General features: G+C 33.4%; 1 protein-coding gene across 1 annotated transcript in view; it reads right to left on the bottom strand.

Moving 5' to 3' along the window:
* LOC145687377 (cytosolic carboxypeptidase 6) overlaps positions 1-21,101 on the bottom strand; it is a 2,130,613-nt gene that overhangs the window by 396,678 nt on the left and 1,712,834 nt on the right. Inside the window, exon 10 of the mRNA XM_081760832.1 lies at positions 16,098-16,208. Within this exon, the coding sequence (XP_081616958.1) occupies positions 16,098-16,208 (111 nt within the window). The remainder of the gene's footprint in view (positions 1-16,097; positions 16,209-21,101) is intronic.

The raw sequence follows: 21,101 nt of genomic DNA on the forward strand, positions 1-21,101 counted from the left end.
TCTATGCTTTGCGTGTCTTAATGCATGCATAAAACATTTCTTATTCCAGACACTTCCTCGTTTGAATTACATTGAAATTAATGGACTAAAAATCACCAGATACATAGAAATATGTGTGTGTCCACTAAAACACTCCCTGATTTGAACTGATTGTACAATGAAAACTTTTTGTTATATGTTTGTAAGTAAGGTGTCAGAAGGTAACTCAAAATATATTTGTTTCTTCCCTACAGGTTGTAACGTTTACCCATTTTTCCCCTTAGAGGGCAGTAATTTCAAGACGGCGCTCTCCAAACAGCAACGCAGCTGGTGTATGTTAGATTTACACACAACAAAGGGTTTTGTATTTGTTCAACATACGTTCAGGCACAAATTTGATGTGGAATCACCTTCGAGCAAGTCAATTTTCCTCTACCTGCATCCATAGAAATTCTGCTGGACAGAATCACAGAAGCTGTAAATACAATCACGCCGAATATGCTTTCCAGAGTATGGAATGAGCTTGATTATCGCCTAGAAGTTTGCGTATGATAGGTGTGGCACACATTGAGTGTCTGTAGTGAACATATATCGCATGAAACATTATGAGTTATTACACGTCTATCCAAAAAAATGAGTACAATATTCCCCAAGATATTAATTTTATAACCAAATAAAATCGAGGAGTGTTTTTGTGGACATGGTGTACAAAAGTTGTACATAAGATTTGAAAATGCTATACAATGTTATTTTTGTGGAGCATTTTCATAGTGCGTACTATCTAATATATCAGAACGAACTAGCTTGAAAACATGGGGGGCATTTTCACTTAGTGATGGAGATCTCTCTTCTGGTGTAAGGGGTCCTTTCTTCGATCCCCGGCCACGAAAGTTAGAAGATCTCCAGCCTATGTATTTCTTGGAGGTTCTCAGTTTTCTACCACATTTTTTCCACCAATTATTTCGTGTTTGTTCACTTTCATTTATATTCTGTCTACTTAAGCCTAAAGGGCATAACGCGAGATATAAAGCCAGAAGATACACCAATCCTGTCTACGCTTACTTAATACCATATTAAATTTTCCAATTTACTTTTGTTTCCACGTTGAAACTACCAAAGTGGTAAACAATTTAATGCAGTTGAATGTTGTGAGTTTCTTTCAGTATTAGACGATTTTCAAAGAAGGAAAAAAAGGGTATTCGTTTCGAGACCCCTTCCTTGTTAGGGCGTCTAGAAATTGATTTTTCTTGCTGTGTTTCCTTGGTTCTTGTTCCAGATAATAAGGCAAAGTAGCATGCTTTCTTTAATTGGCAGTTCTTTCCCATTCTGTTCTCCCTACAACAGACGACAGGAGTAATTAATATCTTGAGCCAACAATATCTTCCCTTGAAACCCAAGAAGGGAAAGGCATGTTTACAGATGTTGTAGCATAAAATCTGCGCCAGAACTGTTAAACCTACCGGTATGACACTGAGCATATTTTTCCTTGACAAAGTTTACTGACGTTTTACTCTTATTATTTCATTCCGACAGCGTGCAATTTATATGTTTTTAAAGTGAAAAAGTAAAAGCAAAACACACTCACATTTTATACGTATAGTAATTAGTTTAATTAATACTGTTCTCTGTTCTATAGGAAATAGTGGAGTTCTGCTTTATTTTTTGGTGACCAAACACATATGTCATATGAGTTAACTAATGTCCTAATGAATTAAATACTGACTATGCTCATACTGATTAATATTTGTCACACTAACTAAATGTTAAACTTCAACTTAAGGTAGAATACATATCTCAGAATGACTTATTACAGATCGCTCCACAAAAATTAATACAGGATTTTGCCACAGAAATTGCTACAACGCATCGTTTTGCAGGTGCATTGGCAACCAACTTACGCCCTCGGGTGATTAGTTAGTCTGGTTTCCAATTTCTCCCGGTCCCTTTGCCTTATCTAAAGCAGCCTTTTGTCAACGCTGCTGTGACGTATTCATTCATTCCATTCAGTAACTCATTCCATTCAGTTAGAAGTTTGCCTGGATAGATTTTTGAATCGAACGTTACAATGTGTTCGGCAGGTTCGTGATAACTAAATGTAAGGTGATTTTGTCACATTTGAAAAGCTATTTCCGAACAAAGGATTGTTCTCAAAAAGGCGGTATTAACTGGAGTATAAACTCAAGAAGAAACGTAAGCTAGTACCTACATTTACTAAACGTATGTGTTTTATCAAAGTCCGTGGTGTACGAAAGAGAGAGACAGAGACAGAGAGTAGACATTAAAATATGGGGACAGAGAGGAATACATTATCATATACAATGTTAGAATCAGATAAACGAATGATCGGACAGTATTCATATTGTAAGGAAAATTATGATTTTGTGAAACAGAAGAATCAAAGTTTCTCAGTCAAAGTTGCGAACTTCACCCGTATTTGTCCAATGAAGGTGGAGGCCTTTTCCGAGCATCAGATGATTACACACAAAGAGAAAGATCTTTACAGAGATTCTTTTTAAATCACAGTTTTTGTATGGGTAGACGGATTTCGCGCTCATAACCTCTGTGTCATAAAGCCAGAATTCTAATCACTCTAACCACTTCTCTTGACGAATTATCAATTCACACATTTCGATAAAGCCACACTTTCGTTACCTGAAAATTGGAAGTATATTCTTATTTCTATTAGGAATAATCTATAATGGTTTAAAATTTGTTTAAAAATAAAATATCTGAAGAAAGTTTGATGTTAGGAAGTTGAAACTCGGTATGTAACATAATTTCTTTAAAAAAAAAAAAAAAAAAGTTGACATATACATATGACTTACAATCTGAAAGAAAAAATACTATGGAACTATGGGGTTTTCTTCTTGAATTTATACTCCAGGTAATGCTGTGATTTTGAGGACAATCCCGCTTTGTTCGAAACCGTCTTGTCAAATGTGACAAAATCGCTTTACATTTAGTTAACGTGTTAATCTGATAAAAACATTGCACAGCTCGATTCAAAAGCCTATCCAGGTAAATTTCTTTCTGAATGGAAGCAGTAGATTACGTCACAACGGCAATGAGTTGATAAAGATTGCTTTAGATGAGGTAAAGGGAGCGGGAGGAATTGAAAACCGGACGTAATTAATCATTCGAGGGCGTAAGTTGGGTTGCCTATGCACCTACAAAACGATTTGTTGCATCAATGTCATTGGCAAAGTTGTGTACCAATTTCTGTGGAGCGATCTGCACAATGGTTCCCACTATTGTTAGGTTTTTAAGGAAACCTTGATTAAATAACGAAACAATATAGTTTTACTTGCTCTAATGGAGATTTTAGTACGTATAAATTATTTAAGAGAGCATTATGAATAATCACGATATAAAACGTATTATCAAAAGAAAAATCCTTCTCATTAATTTTCTTTTTCCCATTTTGTGTTTTGTTCGTTGAAGATTCACCAAAAAAACGACTATAATATTATTATGTTATTCTCTCAACTTCGATGAGGAGTGACCGGTTACGTGTAGAATACATTTCTTGCACTAAATAGATGCACATTCTTTCAGTGCCGGAATGGCAACGTTTGCTACTTGGCAATCGGCAAGGGCCCGAAGCCCGAATGGCCTTGCAGGAATCACGAGGTGCAGGACCTGTAGGTCTTGGTCGAATTTTTGCGGTCGCAAATGCTTTCTTGGTCTTCCTACCAAAAAGTTTGCGGAAACCTAAGTTCGTCTTTCCGAAAGAACTTTTCTCGGGCCCTCCTTGCTCATATAAGTACGGCCACGCGAGCCAGTAAAACTTCGTACTTAGCAAAGGCCCCCTCTGGTCGCTAACAACCCTTCGTGCTTATTCGTTTGCACTGAAGTAACTTAACGATTACGTTTTGGTTGTCTCAGTGTTATTGTAACTTCTTATGTAATCTGTTTTGTACTATATATTTAGTCAATACAGAAAATATGATTTTGTCACTTATCATGTTATACAGCTGACGTGTTAAGTTTATGTACATATTTATCCATTGGACCTTTAAGAATCCGTGCCAAGGACCTTCAACTTATCCAGTCCGACATTGTATTATTTGAATATTAAAGGAAATTGAGTTCAAACAGGACAACTTCTTTCAAACTCATTGACACAAAGAGAGATAGGGTGTTTACATTATTTTTTTCTGATGACTGTACGAGAAAAATATACATTAAAAAGTGTTGATGATATGTATTAAGGTATTGTTGTGCTGCGTATTTTGGATACAGAAGTAAATCTAAGTAAACTCTCAATGATATTTTTATCTTCTTAATGTTATTCGCGATGCCCTGCCGTAGAGTATCTGCCAGTGTCCACTGCATATCCTTGTGGTGTTAGTAATACATTTACATAATAGTTAAGGTGCATACGTTGATTACATTCATGGAGAGCTCAAACACGAAATAATTTGAATAACACTATTTTGCAATTCTTTAGATTTAAAAACAAGTGCTGTAATATACCACATTAAAAAAAAAAAATTTTTTTTTAATGCATAGATATTTGTGTAAATGTAGAAACATATATTTAAATGTAATACTGTATATAGTGAATATAAGTATGTTGATGTTCGCTGTTTTGTACCCATATCCTTTTCAGAAATTCTATAGGATTTAGGATAATTCTGTCGTATCACTTCAGCTGCTGTTTGTATGACGAGTATGCAAATTAAGACTGGAAGAGATTACTTTAGTGTATATAAATGCAGATAGAAGTATAATGCAATATTCATTTTTAGTCCGTAGTCTGGCGATGTATATATGTATGTTTGCCGAATTGCTAATAATTTTTCCTACGTTAGAGAAACATCAAAAGTAATTAAAAAAAGAAATCCCACCAAAATGGTTACGTAAAGCGCATTCACAAAGTAGCAACGTGTACATAGCGGTATAGTCTCAGTATTTATTGGTTTCCCAAAGTTTTCAAAATAATAACTAAACCATTTCACACACACACACACACACACACGTACACCCACCCACCCATATATGAAAGAATCGAAGTGGGTACATCATCGCCGAAGCCATACTACTATAGGATAACGTGACATTTAGAGAAAATACATCTTTCATCATGAAAACAAGGGATGAGGAAGGATTTAGGAAATGCCCATTCTAAGGAGGTAAAGGGGGGTTCATTTTTCCCCAAGGATAGTGTATATCACCATTCACTGGCGTTACAGGAATGAAACCCGGTATTTGAACGATTCATTAAAAATAAGGAAACACTTGTTTAAACGATTTCGAAAATTCCGATCGAAACGGAAAAAAAGGATATTAAAAAAAAAAACTCAATTTCCTTTTCTTTATTGAGAAAGTGCCAAATGTGAGGATTCGCTTAACTGAAAATCTGTAATTAGGTGTATTGACTTTTAATTAGAAATAAGGGAACATGCATTTCAGAACTGAAAATTCCGCTTCGAAAAGGAAAAAGAGAGCAATTTCAATCATACTGAAAATCCCCCTATTTATTCGCAAAATGTTAATATAAACACTCACTTAAGTTAGAGCTATGCAATTCGGTATATAAGTTCAAGAATAAAACTGAGGGAATACCTGTTTCAACATTTTCGAAAGTTCCGCTTCTAAGTGGGAAATGTTAGGTCTTTTTCACAATATCCAAATTTCCCTTTCTTTATTGATAAAATGCCCAATATAATGATTAACACAAGTCGAAGATGTAACATTTGGTATACGAACTCTTAAATACAATAAGATAATACGCATTTCAGCATTTTCGAAAATTTTCCTTCTACGGAGAGAAAGTAGGGCATTTTTTAAACCTTTACAATTTCCTCTATTTATTCACAAGGTAATTCGCTTGTGAATTGGAGGTGAGAAATTCTGTATATAAACTCTCAAATAAGGAAACACACATTCCAGTGTTTCCGAAAATCCTCCGGTGTTTCTTTATTCACTTTCGTTTTTATTTTTTTTGTATGTTTATTCACAACAGACTTGGCCTGTGGCCTTGGACTTCTTATACTTACCTGTAAACATAAAATACAAATATTAATATAGTATGTGGATATACACACACAAAAAAAACTGCAACTTACTCAAATATTTTAACGTTAATTAATGCAATAAAATCATTATACACATTCGGACCAGCACAATGTCTACAACACAAAAAATGCAGATAACGGCCGAGAAAATATCTTTACAACACATACAGTGATGTGAGGAAAAAAAGGAGAATGTCTGGAGTATAATGGTTGGTGATTTATAGCATATTCAACTTTGATTGAATTGAAAGTAGCGTAGGACTCTTAGGAGACATTTGGCAAGCTTAGTAGAATCTACTCATGTCACAAATAGAATTAATCAAAATCTTACTAATTGATTTGATTGAGATAGTGAATGTCACGAAACTGCTGTACGTAACTCTTTCCTAATCAAATATAATTTATAATTACTGAAAATAAAGATTGATATATCATTCTGGTAGCAAAAAATTAACAGAAGCTCAAGGCTAGTAACATTTCCCCCTTTCTTTCTTTCGAAGTTCCATTTTCAAAATTCGTAATAATTAAGATCTGATACACGATATCATTTATCTTCAAATCAATAAATCACTATGATCCAAAGAAATCTTTCCATGACGACAAAATTAAATTTTCAATTTTTATGTAATACAATTTTTCACCAGCTCCATCTTTGAGGTTGCATTTAAAAATGGGTAAAATATACAGACCCCTTAATGGTAGTCATAATGAAGAAACTCAATCTAAAAAGTAGTTACTGTGTTACAATGTTTAAAGGATAATACTGAAATCCCGATTCTGTCCACCTACAATTGATATATTGCATTCGAACCAATTAGTTATAAATTTGTATTATTCGTATAAATAACTTTCATATTTTAAGGTCAGCGTTTCAAATTGAATGCATTATAATACTAAAGATTCACACTTTCTCATCTCTTTTGAAGTGGAAGATTCCGAATAGCTTGCATTGAGAAAATACACTAAATAGAAGTGATAATCTATCAAAGTACTTATCTATCTCATCGAAATAGATTACGTAAAATAATCAAACTTTTTGGAATCTAAAATGTTCATTTTTACTTAACAGACAACGAATGGTTTAACACAGTTATATCATTTCATGACCAACATTTAAGATTATGGTTAATATAGAAATTATAATCTAACAATGTTTTACAGTTTTTCTCTAACAGTTAAGCCAGTTATCTTAACTTGTAGTTCAAACTTGTAAATATTGTACCTAGAGAAACGACAAAACTTGTGTAACCGGTTCACAAGAATACAAGTGTTAACAAATAGTACACAGCACTTAGCCATTTCCAAAACGAAGCTTTAATGGCATCCAAAATATCTTCGAATTTCTAAATAACTGAGAAATATCGTTAAAATAAATTACTCTTATTCTCATCAATTTGAATTCTTTACGTATTGAACCACGAACATTCCCACCGATTTATGCAAGAAATATCATTTGCTTAAGTTATTAAAAGAAAACGATTTTGATTGCCAACTTTGATATTTAAATTTATTCATGAAAGGAACTTACTTTGTAGCGGGAAATCACATCTTATGGATTTAGCATTGGTAATTTAAAGCCTCCACCTGTCTAACGTTTTATGACTCACCAACATGTCACAAAGTGATGGCATATCGATACGATCAATGTAACAAAAATCAATAATAGTATTAGAAAGTAGAATGTTCTTGTGTGTAAGGAATGAACCCTCCTACAGAAAGGTAGACAGAGTTATAGCATTTCAAATGCCAGCCACTTGCATAAGTGAAAGAATATACACCATAAAGAAACTGACATTTTATGGGCTATTTAAAATAGAGACTTTTATATTACTTTGAATGTATAGAGTGTATACAAAGGTGTCGTTTTTGGTGCGTTGAAGCAAGCAGCAAAAGTTAAGGGAGGAAAAAAATAATATATTGAGCTTTTCAATTCAGATAAACTTAATATCTGCATTCACAAATGTTAACTGAATTTAGGTGCTATCTTACCTCGACAATATTTGCTGCCTTCAATGTTAGAGAAAGTAAGTTATAGCAAATAAATATTTCTGCCATCATAAAGTATGAAGTGTGTGCTCACTATCTTAATTTTCTATTTTCTTAAAGTTAATTCTCAATCGAATTACTTTAACTAGGGGCCCCTCACAAAGCAGCGATAACATACAAATTGTGATAGTGGAATTAGTGAACTCGAAAGGGAAGAGTAATTAAATGAATTAAACAAGTTAACAACTAAAAGTTCGAATGAAAAGTACATAATTGGCTCAAGAATATCATGTTCAAATGTAAATGGTGCATAAAAGGGGTCAGTTGCTATAAGTTTTAAATAAGACGTTTCTACTTTGATCAATAATCCCGTTATTATACATAATTTTAGGGGGAAAACAAAGTAAAGCAATTTGTAGGGACATTTTATAAAGCTTTCTCATTCAAATTATATAAGACCATCTTGGAAAATGGCTTACCTTCGAACGGTTTCGATAAGAGTCGCAGGTTCGAGTTTAAACAGATATAGCAGACACAGTAATTAGTCGATTGATACGAAGGCGTTTGTTAGGCGTGCCTATAGAACGTATTTTCAAGTTTCTCTTGGCGACCAAGACAAAAAATGGGCTCCTCATATCGTGTGTCCTAATTGTGAGAAAATGTTACGTGATTGGACAAGAGGAAAGCGAAATAGTATGCCTTTCGACATTCCCATTGTTTGACGAGAACCGATGGACCATCTAAGTGACTGTTTTTTTTTTGCCTGGTCAATACGAAGGGTATTGGCAAGAAAAGCCTACATTCTATTTTGTATCCGAGTATTCCCTCAGCAATTTGACCGATCCCTCACTTGGATGAACTCTCAGTTACAGTTTATAATTGTTTCGGCTCTTCCGTAGATGAAGAAAGTGAAAGGGAGGGGAATCATAGGCTTGTGATAAGATGTATGAAGAGATGACTATGAAATATGAAGATTCATCTCACACTAAACATTCATCTATACCTTAGCAGTTCATCCAGCCTAAATTGAATGACTTATTACGCGATTTGGGTCTCTCTAAGAAAACTACTGAACAATTAGCTTCCAGACTTCGAGAAAAAAATCTGTAACATCATTCGGCACGAGTGTCATATTTCGGAAAGCGGGAAAATGATTTTGCAGACTACTTTTCAGAAAACAACAACTTTGTTTACTACCATGATATCCCAGGTCTTCTAACTGAATTAGGTGTTTCCTCTAATAGTCCAACAAAATGGAGGGTATTTATCGGCAGTACAAAGTGCAGTCTCAAGTGTGTACTTTTGCACAACGGTAATGCTTACGGATCGGTTCCAATTGGCCATTTGCATTTGCGAAAATAACATAATAATGTTAAACTTGTGATTGAATTACTCAAGTACGAGGGGCATAACTGGACCATTTGTGTTGATCTCAAAATGGTCAACTTTGTGCTTAAACAACAGAATGGTTTTACGAAGTATCTGTGCTATGTGTGTATGTGAGACAGCCGAGCTCGAGAACTGCACTGGGAACAAAAGGAATGTCCTATCCATGACAGTCTCAAAGTAGGAATGCCAAACATTGTGAATGAATCAATTGCTAGCCGAGATAGGATCATTTCCCCCCACTCCACATCAAGCTTGGCTTGATGAAACAGATCGTGAAGGCAATAAATACTAATGGTGAGTGCTTTCTGTATCTAATTTCTACTGCTTTGTCTAAATATTTCCTGCTTTGTCTTACGAGAAGATCAAAACATTCGTGTTCGATGGACCTCAAATTCGTGTTATTTTGCGTGATGAGAAATTTACCAAGAAGATGAACTACAAGGAGAAGGCAGCATGGATGTCTTTCGTACAAGTTATAAAAAAAAAAACTTCTAGGCAAGAAGAAGTCGGATAATTATGAAGTACTGGCTAAGATAATGTTATCGGCCTTTCGAGATCTTGGGAGTAATATGAGTGTAAAGATTCAAGTTCTATATAGCCACCTTGATCTATTCCCTGAGAACTTTGGAGATTGTAGCGATGAACAGGGAGAACGTTTTCAACAAAACCTGAAAACGATGGAATAGCGTTATCAAGGGCTATATGCAAAAATATGTTGGCAGATTACTGCTGGAGTATCAAACGAGAGTGCCCCGTGGTTTCCATAAGCGCAAGTTTTTGCCTCAACAGAATGTGTTTGAAATTCCCATGATTTCATATGAGTTTCTTTTTGTATTACTCTGGCTTGTATCTAGATAAATATGTTATTGTCAGGGAAAAGTCCTTAAACATAATTCAATATTAGATGTAAGAGTGTGTGTAATTACCACATACAAATACTTTCGTGATGATCAATGTCATCATTTTTCTAATACAAGAATGTGTCATTCTCACAAAATGCCTTAAATTTACATTTGCACACTAGCATATTGGTTTGTAATAATACCACTGAAATTTTAATAGTTCCAATTTTAGAAGTATATTATTTAATTTTGCAAGGCTTAATATATCTTTTTGTAATAGAGGTGGATTGTATTCAGACATATACGTTAATTTCTGCGTAAATACTTATATTCATATTCATAGTAGGTGCTATGTAATGTCCGGAAACAAATTAGTTTATTTTGCATATTTACTATATATATTTTGCATATTGTAATGTATTTACACTCTTTTCTGAACATATAGATTAATTTTCTTACCGATGTGTTTGTTTTAGCCCTTTCTAGAGCCTATATTAACAGATTTCATAAAGTGCACTGCTACAAAGTTCTACAAGTTCCATTTTTTTTTTAAAAAAAAGTATAAGTACCATAAATTTACATTATAGTAAAAAATACAAAACATTAAATTGAAAAGAAGCTTGAGCTTACACGCAAAAATCAAGTTCACATTTGAAATCAACTTATCCAAATTAGGGTAAAAGAGGCGTTGGTATCAATGCAACAAAAATCTTTTTCCCCGGTTTAATGTATGAATGAAAGGCTCTACTATTTTCTTTGCTTCAAGTACTAGTTTCTTTGCTTTAAACACCTATCTTGAATAAGTAACTTATGTGAAAACTGCGTGTCTTGAACACGCGTTCATAAAGTGGGGAACGAGCATTTTCGAACTTGGGTTGTCATAAAAATTACGTGATGAATTTATGAAGCCCTCTAAAGGTGTCAAGTATTTTTTTTTCTAAAATACAATACGTTCCAATAATGAATGCTATAAAATAAAACTCACTTTAATCTGTATGTAATATTGGGCAATATAAGTGATAATCTACGATAACATTGAATCCACAAATTATAATATTTCAGTTTAAAATTTGTTTTTAAACCATGAACACGAACGCCACCAACAATCAATAAACTAATTAAAACATATCGGAAATTGACGAATTACTTCACTTTTTAAGCTTCAAGACAAGCATTCATAAAATAATTATACAAGAACATATACTTTCGAATTCTTTGTGACGCTCAATTCTCTTCAAAATATTGGTTCCTAAATTGCTTTTCTTTCTTTGGCAAAATCTTAATTCTTGTTGAGATGAATCTATTGAGGGAAGATTTCGTTGTATATTCTAAAGTAGTTTCTTTAAAAACATTTAAGAGATACCCTTTAATTCGCTATTGTAAAGGGAATTAAGTTTTCCTGTCTTTGAAGGAACGAATTACAACCGAGGCAGTGAAATGAAACAGTTTGCCTGGATTGTCCTCTGCCATTGTGAGGTTTAATTGAATGCTGCAGTAATCCAAAAGTAGCCGCTAAGATGGGTCTTAAGAACGATACTCATCTTCTTAAATCTGCACTTCTCTTTGCGGCAGATAAGGTAAATGGTTAGAGAAAAAGAAAAAAAAATAAGAAGACGAAAGATTTCCACCATTATCTTCTTTCGAATGAAATATAGCTCTGCATTACAGTTCAAGCCGCCATCATTTAACTTTCCTTGGAGTTTGGAACGGGAAAGATGTTGTATAGGGTTGCGTTTAAGATTAAAATTACTTTTCGCAAATTGCTTTAATAAATATTAGTTTTAATAAACTACATATATAACAGCAGAAAATGTAATTTCTTAGAACACATCTCATCCTTTTATTTCTCAGTACACTTGAAATAGCAGGGATGTGTTATTTGCAACATTGACTCACCCAATTATAACAACCACAATAAATTCATCGCACTATTATGCTTGCTACATATAGTGCTGTTAAATTTAATTCAACTTTGTGCAGAACGCAATGAATTTACTTGAACTCTTTGTTAAATGATCAATCAAATCTACTCAGATTATGTAAAGGATTAGTCACATTGGTGATTGCACTAAACCGGGATCATAAGAACACAAAACTCACATTAATCTCTTAATTTTCTCTATAGTAATTGCTTATTACGTAATATAACTGCAACATACCTATGACATCTTGATTCATTATATAATTAGATATTATGACAAGATTATATTTAATAATAATAATAATAATATTAATAATAATAATAATAATAATAATAATAATAATAATAATAATAATAATAATAACTTAGTCTGTCGTTTCCTCGTTACACTGGGTCCCCATTTATGGTGATTTGCTTCCATCTTGCTCGGTCTCAAATAGCATTCTCGATTAGCCTCTAAAAAAGCAGAGGAGAAAGAAGGAAGAAACAGCAACGTCGTTTTTTTAGACATAATACTGTCTTTACCACGAGAACAAGAGACAAAAAATGAAGGAAGGGGAGTTCAAATTCTTTTAAAGTATGCCTTAAGTCCCTGAAGCCAGAGACGTGAAACTCGACATATATACTCATTTTTAATAAACAAACAAATAAATAAAACTAACACCTGATCCTGAAGAAAGATAGGGAGGCAATTTATATAATATTCAAATTTCCCATTATTTATTCAAGAAACGCCCAATATAAGAATTAACTTAATTTAGACGGGGATGCAATTCAATACATAAACTCTTACATTAGCTGATAATAAACGTGTGCATATTTCAGTTTTTAAATCCTTTTAAAGAGGAACAATTTCGACAAAATTTAAATTTCCGTTTATTTATTATTATTATTATTATTATTATTATTATTATTATTATTATTATTATTATTATTATTATTATTATTATTATTATTATTATTATTATTATTATTATTATTCAGTAAGTACTCTTTCAAGAGTTAATTTAAGTTGGAGTTCTGGAATCTGGTATATGAACTCGTAATTAAAAGTAATTTTATGTGTTTCAGTGTTTCTGAAAAATTCCGCTTCTAAAGAAATAAAATGAACTATTTACATAATATTCAAATTTCTGATTATTTATTAAGAGAAGGCACAATGTGAGGATTCGCTTAAGTTAGACCTTTGCAATTCAGTATGTAAGCACTTTATTAACAATAAGAGGAAATGGTTTTCAGCGTTTTAGAAAAATCATCTTCTACAGGAAGAAATGGTCACATTATGTAATGTTCAAATTTCTTGTTTTTCTTGCATTTAATGCCTAATTTTAGAGTTTGCTGTAGATGGAGGTGCGAAATTTAGTATGACAATTTTTAATTGTAAACGAGTAAACACTATTGCAGCTTTTTTCGAAAATTCCACTTCTAAATGGAGGGAATGATGTGATTCTACAGTATCCAGATTTCTGGTTTAATGTTCGTTTCTTTTGTTCTTTTTAGCTGTAGGATTACGTGTCTATATAGTTACACCTTCAGTCGAAATTTTGGCCTGATCAGGAAGATGGATTTTCTAGTTTATTTCATGTCAGTTTGCATTTTCCTGTCAAGACAAACTTCATTTTTGATATGTGTGGTTAAATACATACACTGAGAGAGGCATCAATGAGTAGGGTGATGCAGCATCATTGGTAGGAATAGATGATTCAATGCTTACATTGCTTTTCTTGTCATCAGTATGGTTGATACATTATTTCGATGTAGTCCAAGGAATAGAGAAGTGTTTCACCCCTTTATATGTAGCTTGTTACCTGTAACATTTTCTAAAACGGCACAGAATACTATCCATCAAATACGTCTGCTCTTTTTTTATTGGCACTTGCTATTTGATGTTGCTATTTGTTATGTTTTATTCTCAAAATATTGTTTTGTACTATAACTATTACAAAAATCATAAGAATTGGATGCATTGTTATAAAAGTGTATTGCTGCTCAATTTTGTAATCGAAATGATGACTAGATCATATTATTTTGCTTCTTCAAAAGTCAATTAAGTGGAAATGATTTTCTCCCCATGCATCTGCTAACACTTCGAATGACGTCAGCATTGTAATCGTTGACATTGCAAATGATTTTTACCGTATTGTTGTATGCTTGACATCTTTTGAGAAATTGTGCAATGCATCCCTTGATCTGTAATTAATAATGTATCTCCTACCACGAAATAAGCCATATAACGTATCACGAAATAAGGTGCATCACGAGATTAGTTAGCGCTAGCTACGAAAATACGAAATGTTGATCTTCTAGAAGACAAATCTAATGGCATTTATCACTTTGGTGAAACAGTAAAGTACTTAACAGGCTACAATGTTATACTAGTTTATTTCTCTTGAGAAAGAAGTTATGCTAGCACGATACTCTCGAGAAGAGTACTCTTGTTTTATACTTCTTTGTAAGACTCATATGATTGTTCTTTGTTTGTTTCTATTTAATTGTTTTCAGTATTTGTCTTAATTGAACCTTTACTAAGGTTCAATTTTATCTGCATCTCAAGAGAACTAACACATATTGGAAAGCGAGTAATACGTGTCTAGATTTTGAGAAATATTCTCTTAAGACCGTATTTAGAAGTTTATTTTGAGATTGGAGAAGCAAGCTAAACGATATCTATGAAATGTAGTACGAGTAAAAGCACCTTTAGGATATGATAAATAATTTGGGTAAGGTATACTTTAAAAAAAAAATCGGGTTAGAATGGAGTAATATTTTGTAATTGCCATTTGCGTTTCTAAAAAAAAAAAGAAAAAAAAAGAAAAATAAAAAGAAAAGAAAAAGTGAGCTAATTTTCTGACTATCGAAAAATTAATTAATGAGGCGACTTTCAGGAGAAAAACATTCAAGAATCTTAGTAAATTCGATGTTGCATTAAGGAGCTTGCTGAGAAATTAGACAATTTTAAACGTTGCAAAGATTCATTCCGTAGGAAGTATAGTAACTCAATTATCTTCAACATACTTGGAAGATCTATTTCTGAGTGGGGAGTGTATATATATATATACAGAATGTAACAAAAAGGTACGGCAAGCTTTCAGATGTGGATTTATTTTGAGCAGACAAGTAAAAGTTTCATATGACCATATGGCAGGCCATTGAGCCGCTTGATGGTGCGAAATAGCCCCATTCTGGTCATTCCTTAACCGCTTAACTTAAAACCACGAATTATTACGTTATTTTTGTTTTGCCCTAACATTATAAACACGAATATATTCGTGCAAAGAAGATCTAAATATTAATTTAAACGACGAATTCTTACGTTCGCCATACGCAGCTGAGTGTATGGGTGTTCGCTAGATATCGGTATGATTCATTTAACTATTTTTGGCTAATATTTTGCATTGAAGGCCAATGCTTATTGACGAAATGACTAAATTGAAATAGCATATTTACATTGTACCGAAAAAATTATAAAATTTGGAACGACTTTTGCGAAAAAAATTATAAGTTAAGCGATTAATGTGACTCAATTTAAACCTCAATAGCTGCCGTGGTACCTGCCGACATACATCAAATACATAGCGGCAGGAAGCTTCGTCCTTCAAGAACACTTTGATACCTAAATTATCTTTCTATCTTAATTAGGGCGTGATTAATAAGGTTTAAATTGAGTCACATTAAGGGGTGACAAGAATGTAACTATCTTAGATCGTCAGGCGGTTCAATGGCCGTAACTCTGTGACGATGCATTTCCCGATATAGGGTCATTTTTTCCTTGTGTACCCATAAGGAATCCACTCCTGAAATTTCGCCGTACCTTCTTGCTATACCCGATATATACGTTTAAAAACACGCATCAAAGGGAATATAATGGATACGATATGGCAGTTTGAATATATATATATATATATATATATATATATATATATATATATATATATATATATATATATATATATATCTTACCTTCTGGAAGTTCCAGCCTTCAAAGGGTCCCTGTTGTACATTGTGTTGGACGGTGTGTAATCTTCTGCATTCTGAGCCAGAAGTTTGGGAAATACGATGTGACGTTCAAATCTTTATAAAAGAGAGAAATAATTATTAGAATTTTGATGGTAACACCTACCTTGATTTTGATAGACAAACTATTGATTTATATATATTCAACATAATTTTCAAGGAAATATCTATAAACAAAAATAAATAAATAAATAAAAAAGGAAAAAAAAAAACTTTTGGCATTTCATCCGTGTTGTGTTTATTTTAATTCAAGTCATCGTTCAAACGCACTATGTTCATCAGTCAGGAGTTAATTTGATGATGAACGTAGTACGTTTGGAACGTAAGCTAAAATTAAATAAATAAAACACGGATACGGAATACCAGAAAACAGGAACAAAATAAACTATTGATTTGTTTATGTGTGATATTTTTAATAAATGATTTGGATCAGTAACCTCGTAAACGATAAATTTGATTCAACTCGTTCTACCGAGGCTGAAAATTAATATTTATGCACCACTTTACTGGCCTATTTTAAGGAAGTTGCTACAGAACAAGTTGAGAAAGAGCATAGCATGACTTTTACTGGTTGTCAATACAAATTATCCTGATTTTGCATAATAATTTAATTTATTTTGTCCTCTAGTTAAGAAAAGTTACAAAAGAGGAAACTACTAGATTTGTCAACTGAATTAGTTAAGAGAGAAACTGAGGACTCTTTTTCTACTTCCGTGCCACAGAATAAAATACGTAAATGTGACGAGTGTAACAAAATGTTTATTTTCGAATCAAATAGCGTGTCCTTTCCTGGGTACTGTGATTCTCCTGCATAAGATTTGCTTGCTTGTCTGATATTAGAAAGTAATGCAAACACAGGAAAAGTAACGTTAGGGTCAGTGTCCAAAATCTATGATATCTTTCCAAGGTTTTATTTTTAAAGCTATAAAATAAGGATCAATGATTTCAGTTTAAAATGTTGATCTTCATGAGATCTAAAAATGGGTCTCAAATACCACTTTTCGTAAAGCCGCGATATGCAGTCTACGGTCTTCCCACAACAGGTTGATGTCATGATATCCCTATGTAGATTTCAGCTGATCTTGTTAAGGTGTGCAAACTGAATGTTTATGCTCCTGAATGTTGTTCTGCACGTGTAGCCAGGACTCACAAAACAATAGTTGATCATACCTCACAGAAATGTCTTAACGTTTTTCAAATTAATTTACTGATTCATTTTTGTGCACGTTATTTGTTGTGTTATCGTACAATATGCTAATCGACATATTTCATGAATTCGTTTGCTATTTATAAATATTTATGTGCATTACTGGCATCTATGGTCATAAACTCGTCACAAATGAGGGATAACTTTCCTCGACGAGCACACTATCCGGAGAAGGGGGAGAATGAAAGGGATGTAAAAAAATAGTGGCATAGTGTTAGATTCCATTCCAACATTTGCCTGGGGTGGATGAGGAAATCAGGAATACCTCACTCAGTACGAGTGTGGTAGGAGTGAAAAAGTTGTTACATCTTTTCAACCAAGTGTTTCCACCGTGAATCGAGTCCGGGACTGGTCGCACCAAGAACAAGAGCGTTAGCGATTATCCTACGGGGCCAGAATGTGTTACTTAGGTTTAATTATTTACAGATTCATTACCACTTTACATTATCAGAGAAATATTGACTGAAGTCTGTGAAAAATTGTAGCAATCAAGGTTGTAAGTTCTACTTTAGGTATATATTAATGTCTGCAAGATGTATGAGCAAGGAGGAAAAGCATTTCGTGCACTATTGGGTCTCAAGATTTGGAGTTACATCTTTTCTCCACTCGTATATAAAATCCGAAAACGGGTGTCAAACTTTAATTGTCATTTGCCTACCTTTATTTTGTTTCAGTAACCCAATGACTATTTTCATGCATATTTGGAAGCAGTGTGTCACACACACACACACACACACACACTTTGTGTGTATCACTCAACTTGATAAAAGTTAACTTTTGTACACCAATTTTTGTCAAGCTTTGCTAGTTGTTTTATTATTAACTCTTAAATCTCATCTTTCGCTTACGGATACCAAGGCACGCTATAGGTTATAATCGTGCTTAATTAAAAAGGTGTAATTAAACTTTAGGAGATTAACATTTAACTTTTTTTTTCAGTTTACTCATCAACCAACACAAATTTCATACCACATTCACGTTATTCACGATAATATCGTTATACAGCTAAGCGAAAATGCAAGTAGCCACGTCTATGAGCATGACTGCTTATTATTATTGTTAACGTGAGGCACAGACTGAGACGTCGTTTTCCGTGTATTGTTAGGATGTCATAGTAAAAGCTTTCAAGGGGGACAGAACAAAATATAATTTACATAAACTGACACTTTTTTTAAAAAAAATAAATTCTAGTGATTTAATATCACAACAAACAGAAAACTAAATTAGTTTCTTTGTTATTTCATTGAATTTATCAAATTATTATTCTCTTCATTATTTCAGTGTTTTTTTTCCTTCCTTCATGTAAAGATGATGTAGTACATTAGATGTCACTTGAAATGAATTAAATGCAATGACACTTTTAGTTTTAAGTCTCACAAATATAGCCTTTAGCATGAAGGAAATGGATAACTAATGAAATTAAGTTATTATGGAAAAAATGGCGGAATGAGAATGTTAGAGAAACACGAAAACCACGTGACAAGTCGATGTTGTTCACCACAAACTTACGTGGTCGGGGATCATACTAGTGACCCGCAGTACAAAAGATCCGTATTTTACCAGTGAGCCCGTGCCCTCTGATATCATTTCTACAGCTTTTAAGTTCTTTCGTAAATGCATTGAAAGTGCACAAGTGCACCAGAAGCAGGCCTAAGTGCTTTGTTCTCTGTGAAGTGAGATTACTGCAGAGCTTACAAGAAACTATATACACTGTAAATATATTCTGATATTCCGCACACGGTTCCGTTGATAAACTATTGCACGTGTTAGTGTTTGCAAGCATTAACCATGTGCGTCCTGCTATGACTTACTACAGTATCCCCGACACACTGGAGTACCTAACTTATATAACTATTAGGATATCACCGACAATCGCCTGTCTTACGGCTGGTCATCTCCACTCTCGCAGCTTGCCTGGAGCTTTGAGAGGAACTTAACTCAACGCCTTTAGTTTTCTCGGAACTATATGAGACCCCTAACATCAGTTACTCAGCTTACGTGGGGATTTATGGCCTCAAACACCCTCTGCTTGCATGGAGCAGTACAGATCCTAAATCAACTCTACCTAACTTGCTCGGAGCTCTGTGGAGATCCTTCCATAACATGCTTTGGCCTTGGGATATATATTATATTATGGGATATATATTCACCCAAGTATTAGATGATTTTACGTTATACTGATTTTTGTAACATACTGTTAATAGAATAAAGGATTTTGTAACAAAACTTGTACTGGAAGAAAACGATTCCGGACTATAATTTGTTCCACCTATACTCTGCCTATATTTGCATAAGCAGAACTTAATATATATATATATATATATATATATATATATATATATATATATATATATATATATATATATATATATATCCATCCTGGGTGCACAAATGCTTTCTTTCGTAGTTATAGGCTGCCGAACACATGAAAAAATGAACTTTAAAGGTCTATAGCTCCAAAACTATGGGACCTACTGTAGTCAAGACTTTACTTAGGAACTAATATGTGCACTATCCAAAAATACATGTTTCAGAATTCTACGGTACTCACGAAACAATTTTTACAGAGGGAATTTGGTTACGGGCATATAATTTGAAACAATTACCAACTACCTCCATAAAAATTGTTGCGGAAGTACCTCAGGATTCTGAAATTTCGATATTTGGATAGTGCACATACTGGTTCCTAAGTGAAGTTTTGATCCGATTACGGTAGGTTCCATAGTTTTGTAGCTATGAAAATTTAAATTTCATTTTTTCATGTTTTCGGAAGCCTATAACTCCGAAAAAATCATTTGTGCACCCAGGTGGTGCACCCAGACTTATTAATGTGTCAGACACTGAATCAAACACAGACCATGAATAATATTTCTTGTTGGTATAGTGGCTGCCGGTCGCTCTTTGTTGTATGTAAATCCTGTTCGATTACATTAATTCCTGCTCTGATGTGAAAGAACTTTAAACGCATCGAATAAATAGTGTTACATATAATAATTATTAGAGATCGGACTTTTGGTGCTCCACCAAATCATATAATTTGGTAGTGGTGCTGGGGTGCTAATACAATGTTTTGAAGTTAACTCATGACTTACAGGGTTTCAAACTCATAATTTATGCCCACCAAAAATAACGTTCTCTACCCAATAAGGAAATTGTCACCAAATTTTGAGTTTTAACTTGTTTTCCGTACATATTTTACCCGTGTAGATTTCCATTCTTTCGTGTTCTATGTTAGTACTAACGTTGGTGTTTTGTGTCCTTGCGTTATCTACTACAATAAATGTAATCATATTTAAATGTCTAAAACTTAGTAGAAAATACATCGGAACGTAACCTCAGTAAGATATGAAATAGAGATTTAAAAAAAAAAAAAAATCTACGGTCGCTCTTAGATTGCGGATAATGTAAATATTAACGTGATAATTTAAAAGCATGCTAAAAATATGAACTTTTCCTAGTCCAGACTGAAGTGAGTAAAATCACAAAATAAGTGTGGTAAAATAAAAACACTTGAGTCAATGTTAATTTCACGGTCCTTCTAACAATTATAATGTAGTCCTAGCATTTTTTGATTTCGTCTGGATTTTGGTATGTTATAGTCCATTGAGTCGACTCTCGGTTACATCTACCTCGTAGTGGTACAACGATCATAATTGTTAGAAAAAATGCTAGCAACAGCAGTATGAGAAATAAAAGAATATTTCCTCCTTAACTCTTTATTAATCCCCACGAAATGCATATTG

Source organism: Thermobia domestica, chromosome 6 (genome assembly GCF_964235325.1).
Source record: "Thermobia domestica chromosome 6, izTheDome1.hap1.1, whole genome shotgun sequence".
NCBI classification, from domain to species: Eukaryota; Metazoa; Arthropoda; class Insecta; order Zygentoma; family Lepismatidae; genus Thermobia; species Thermobia domestica.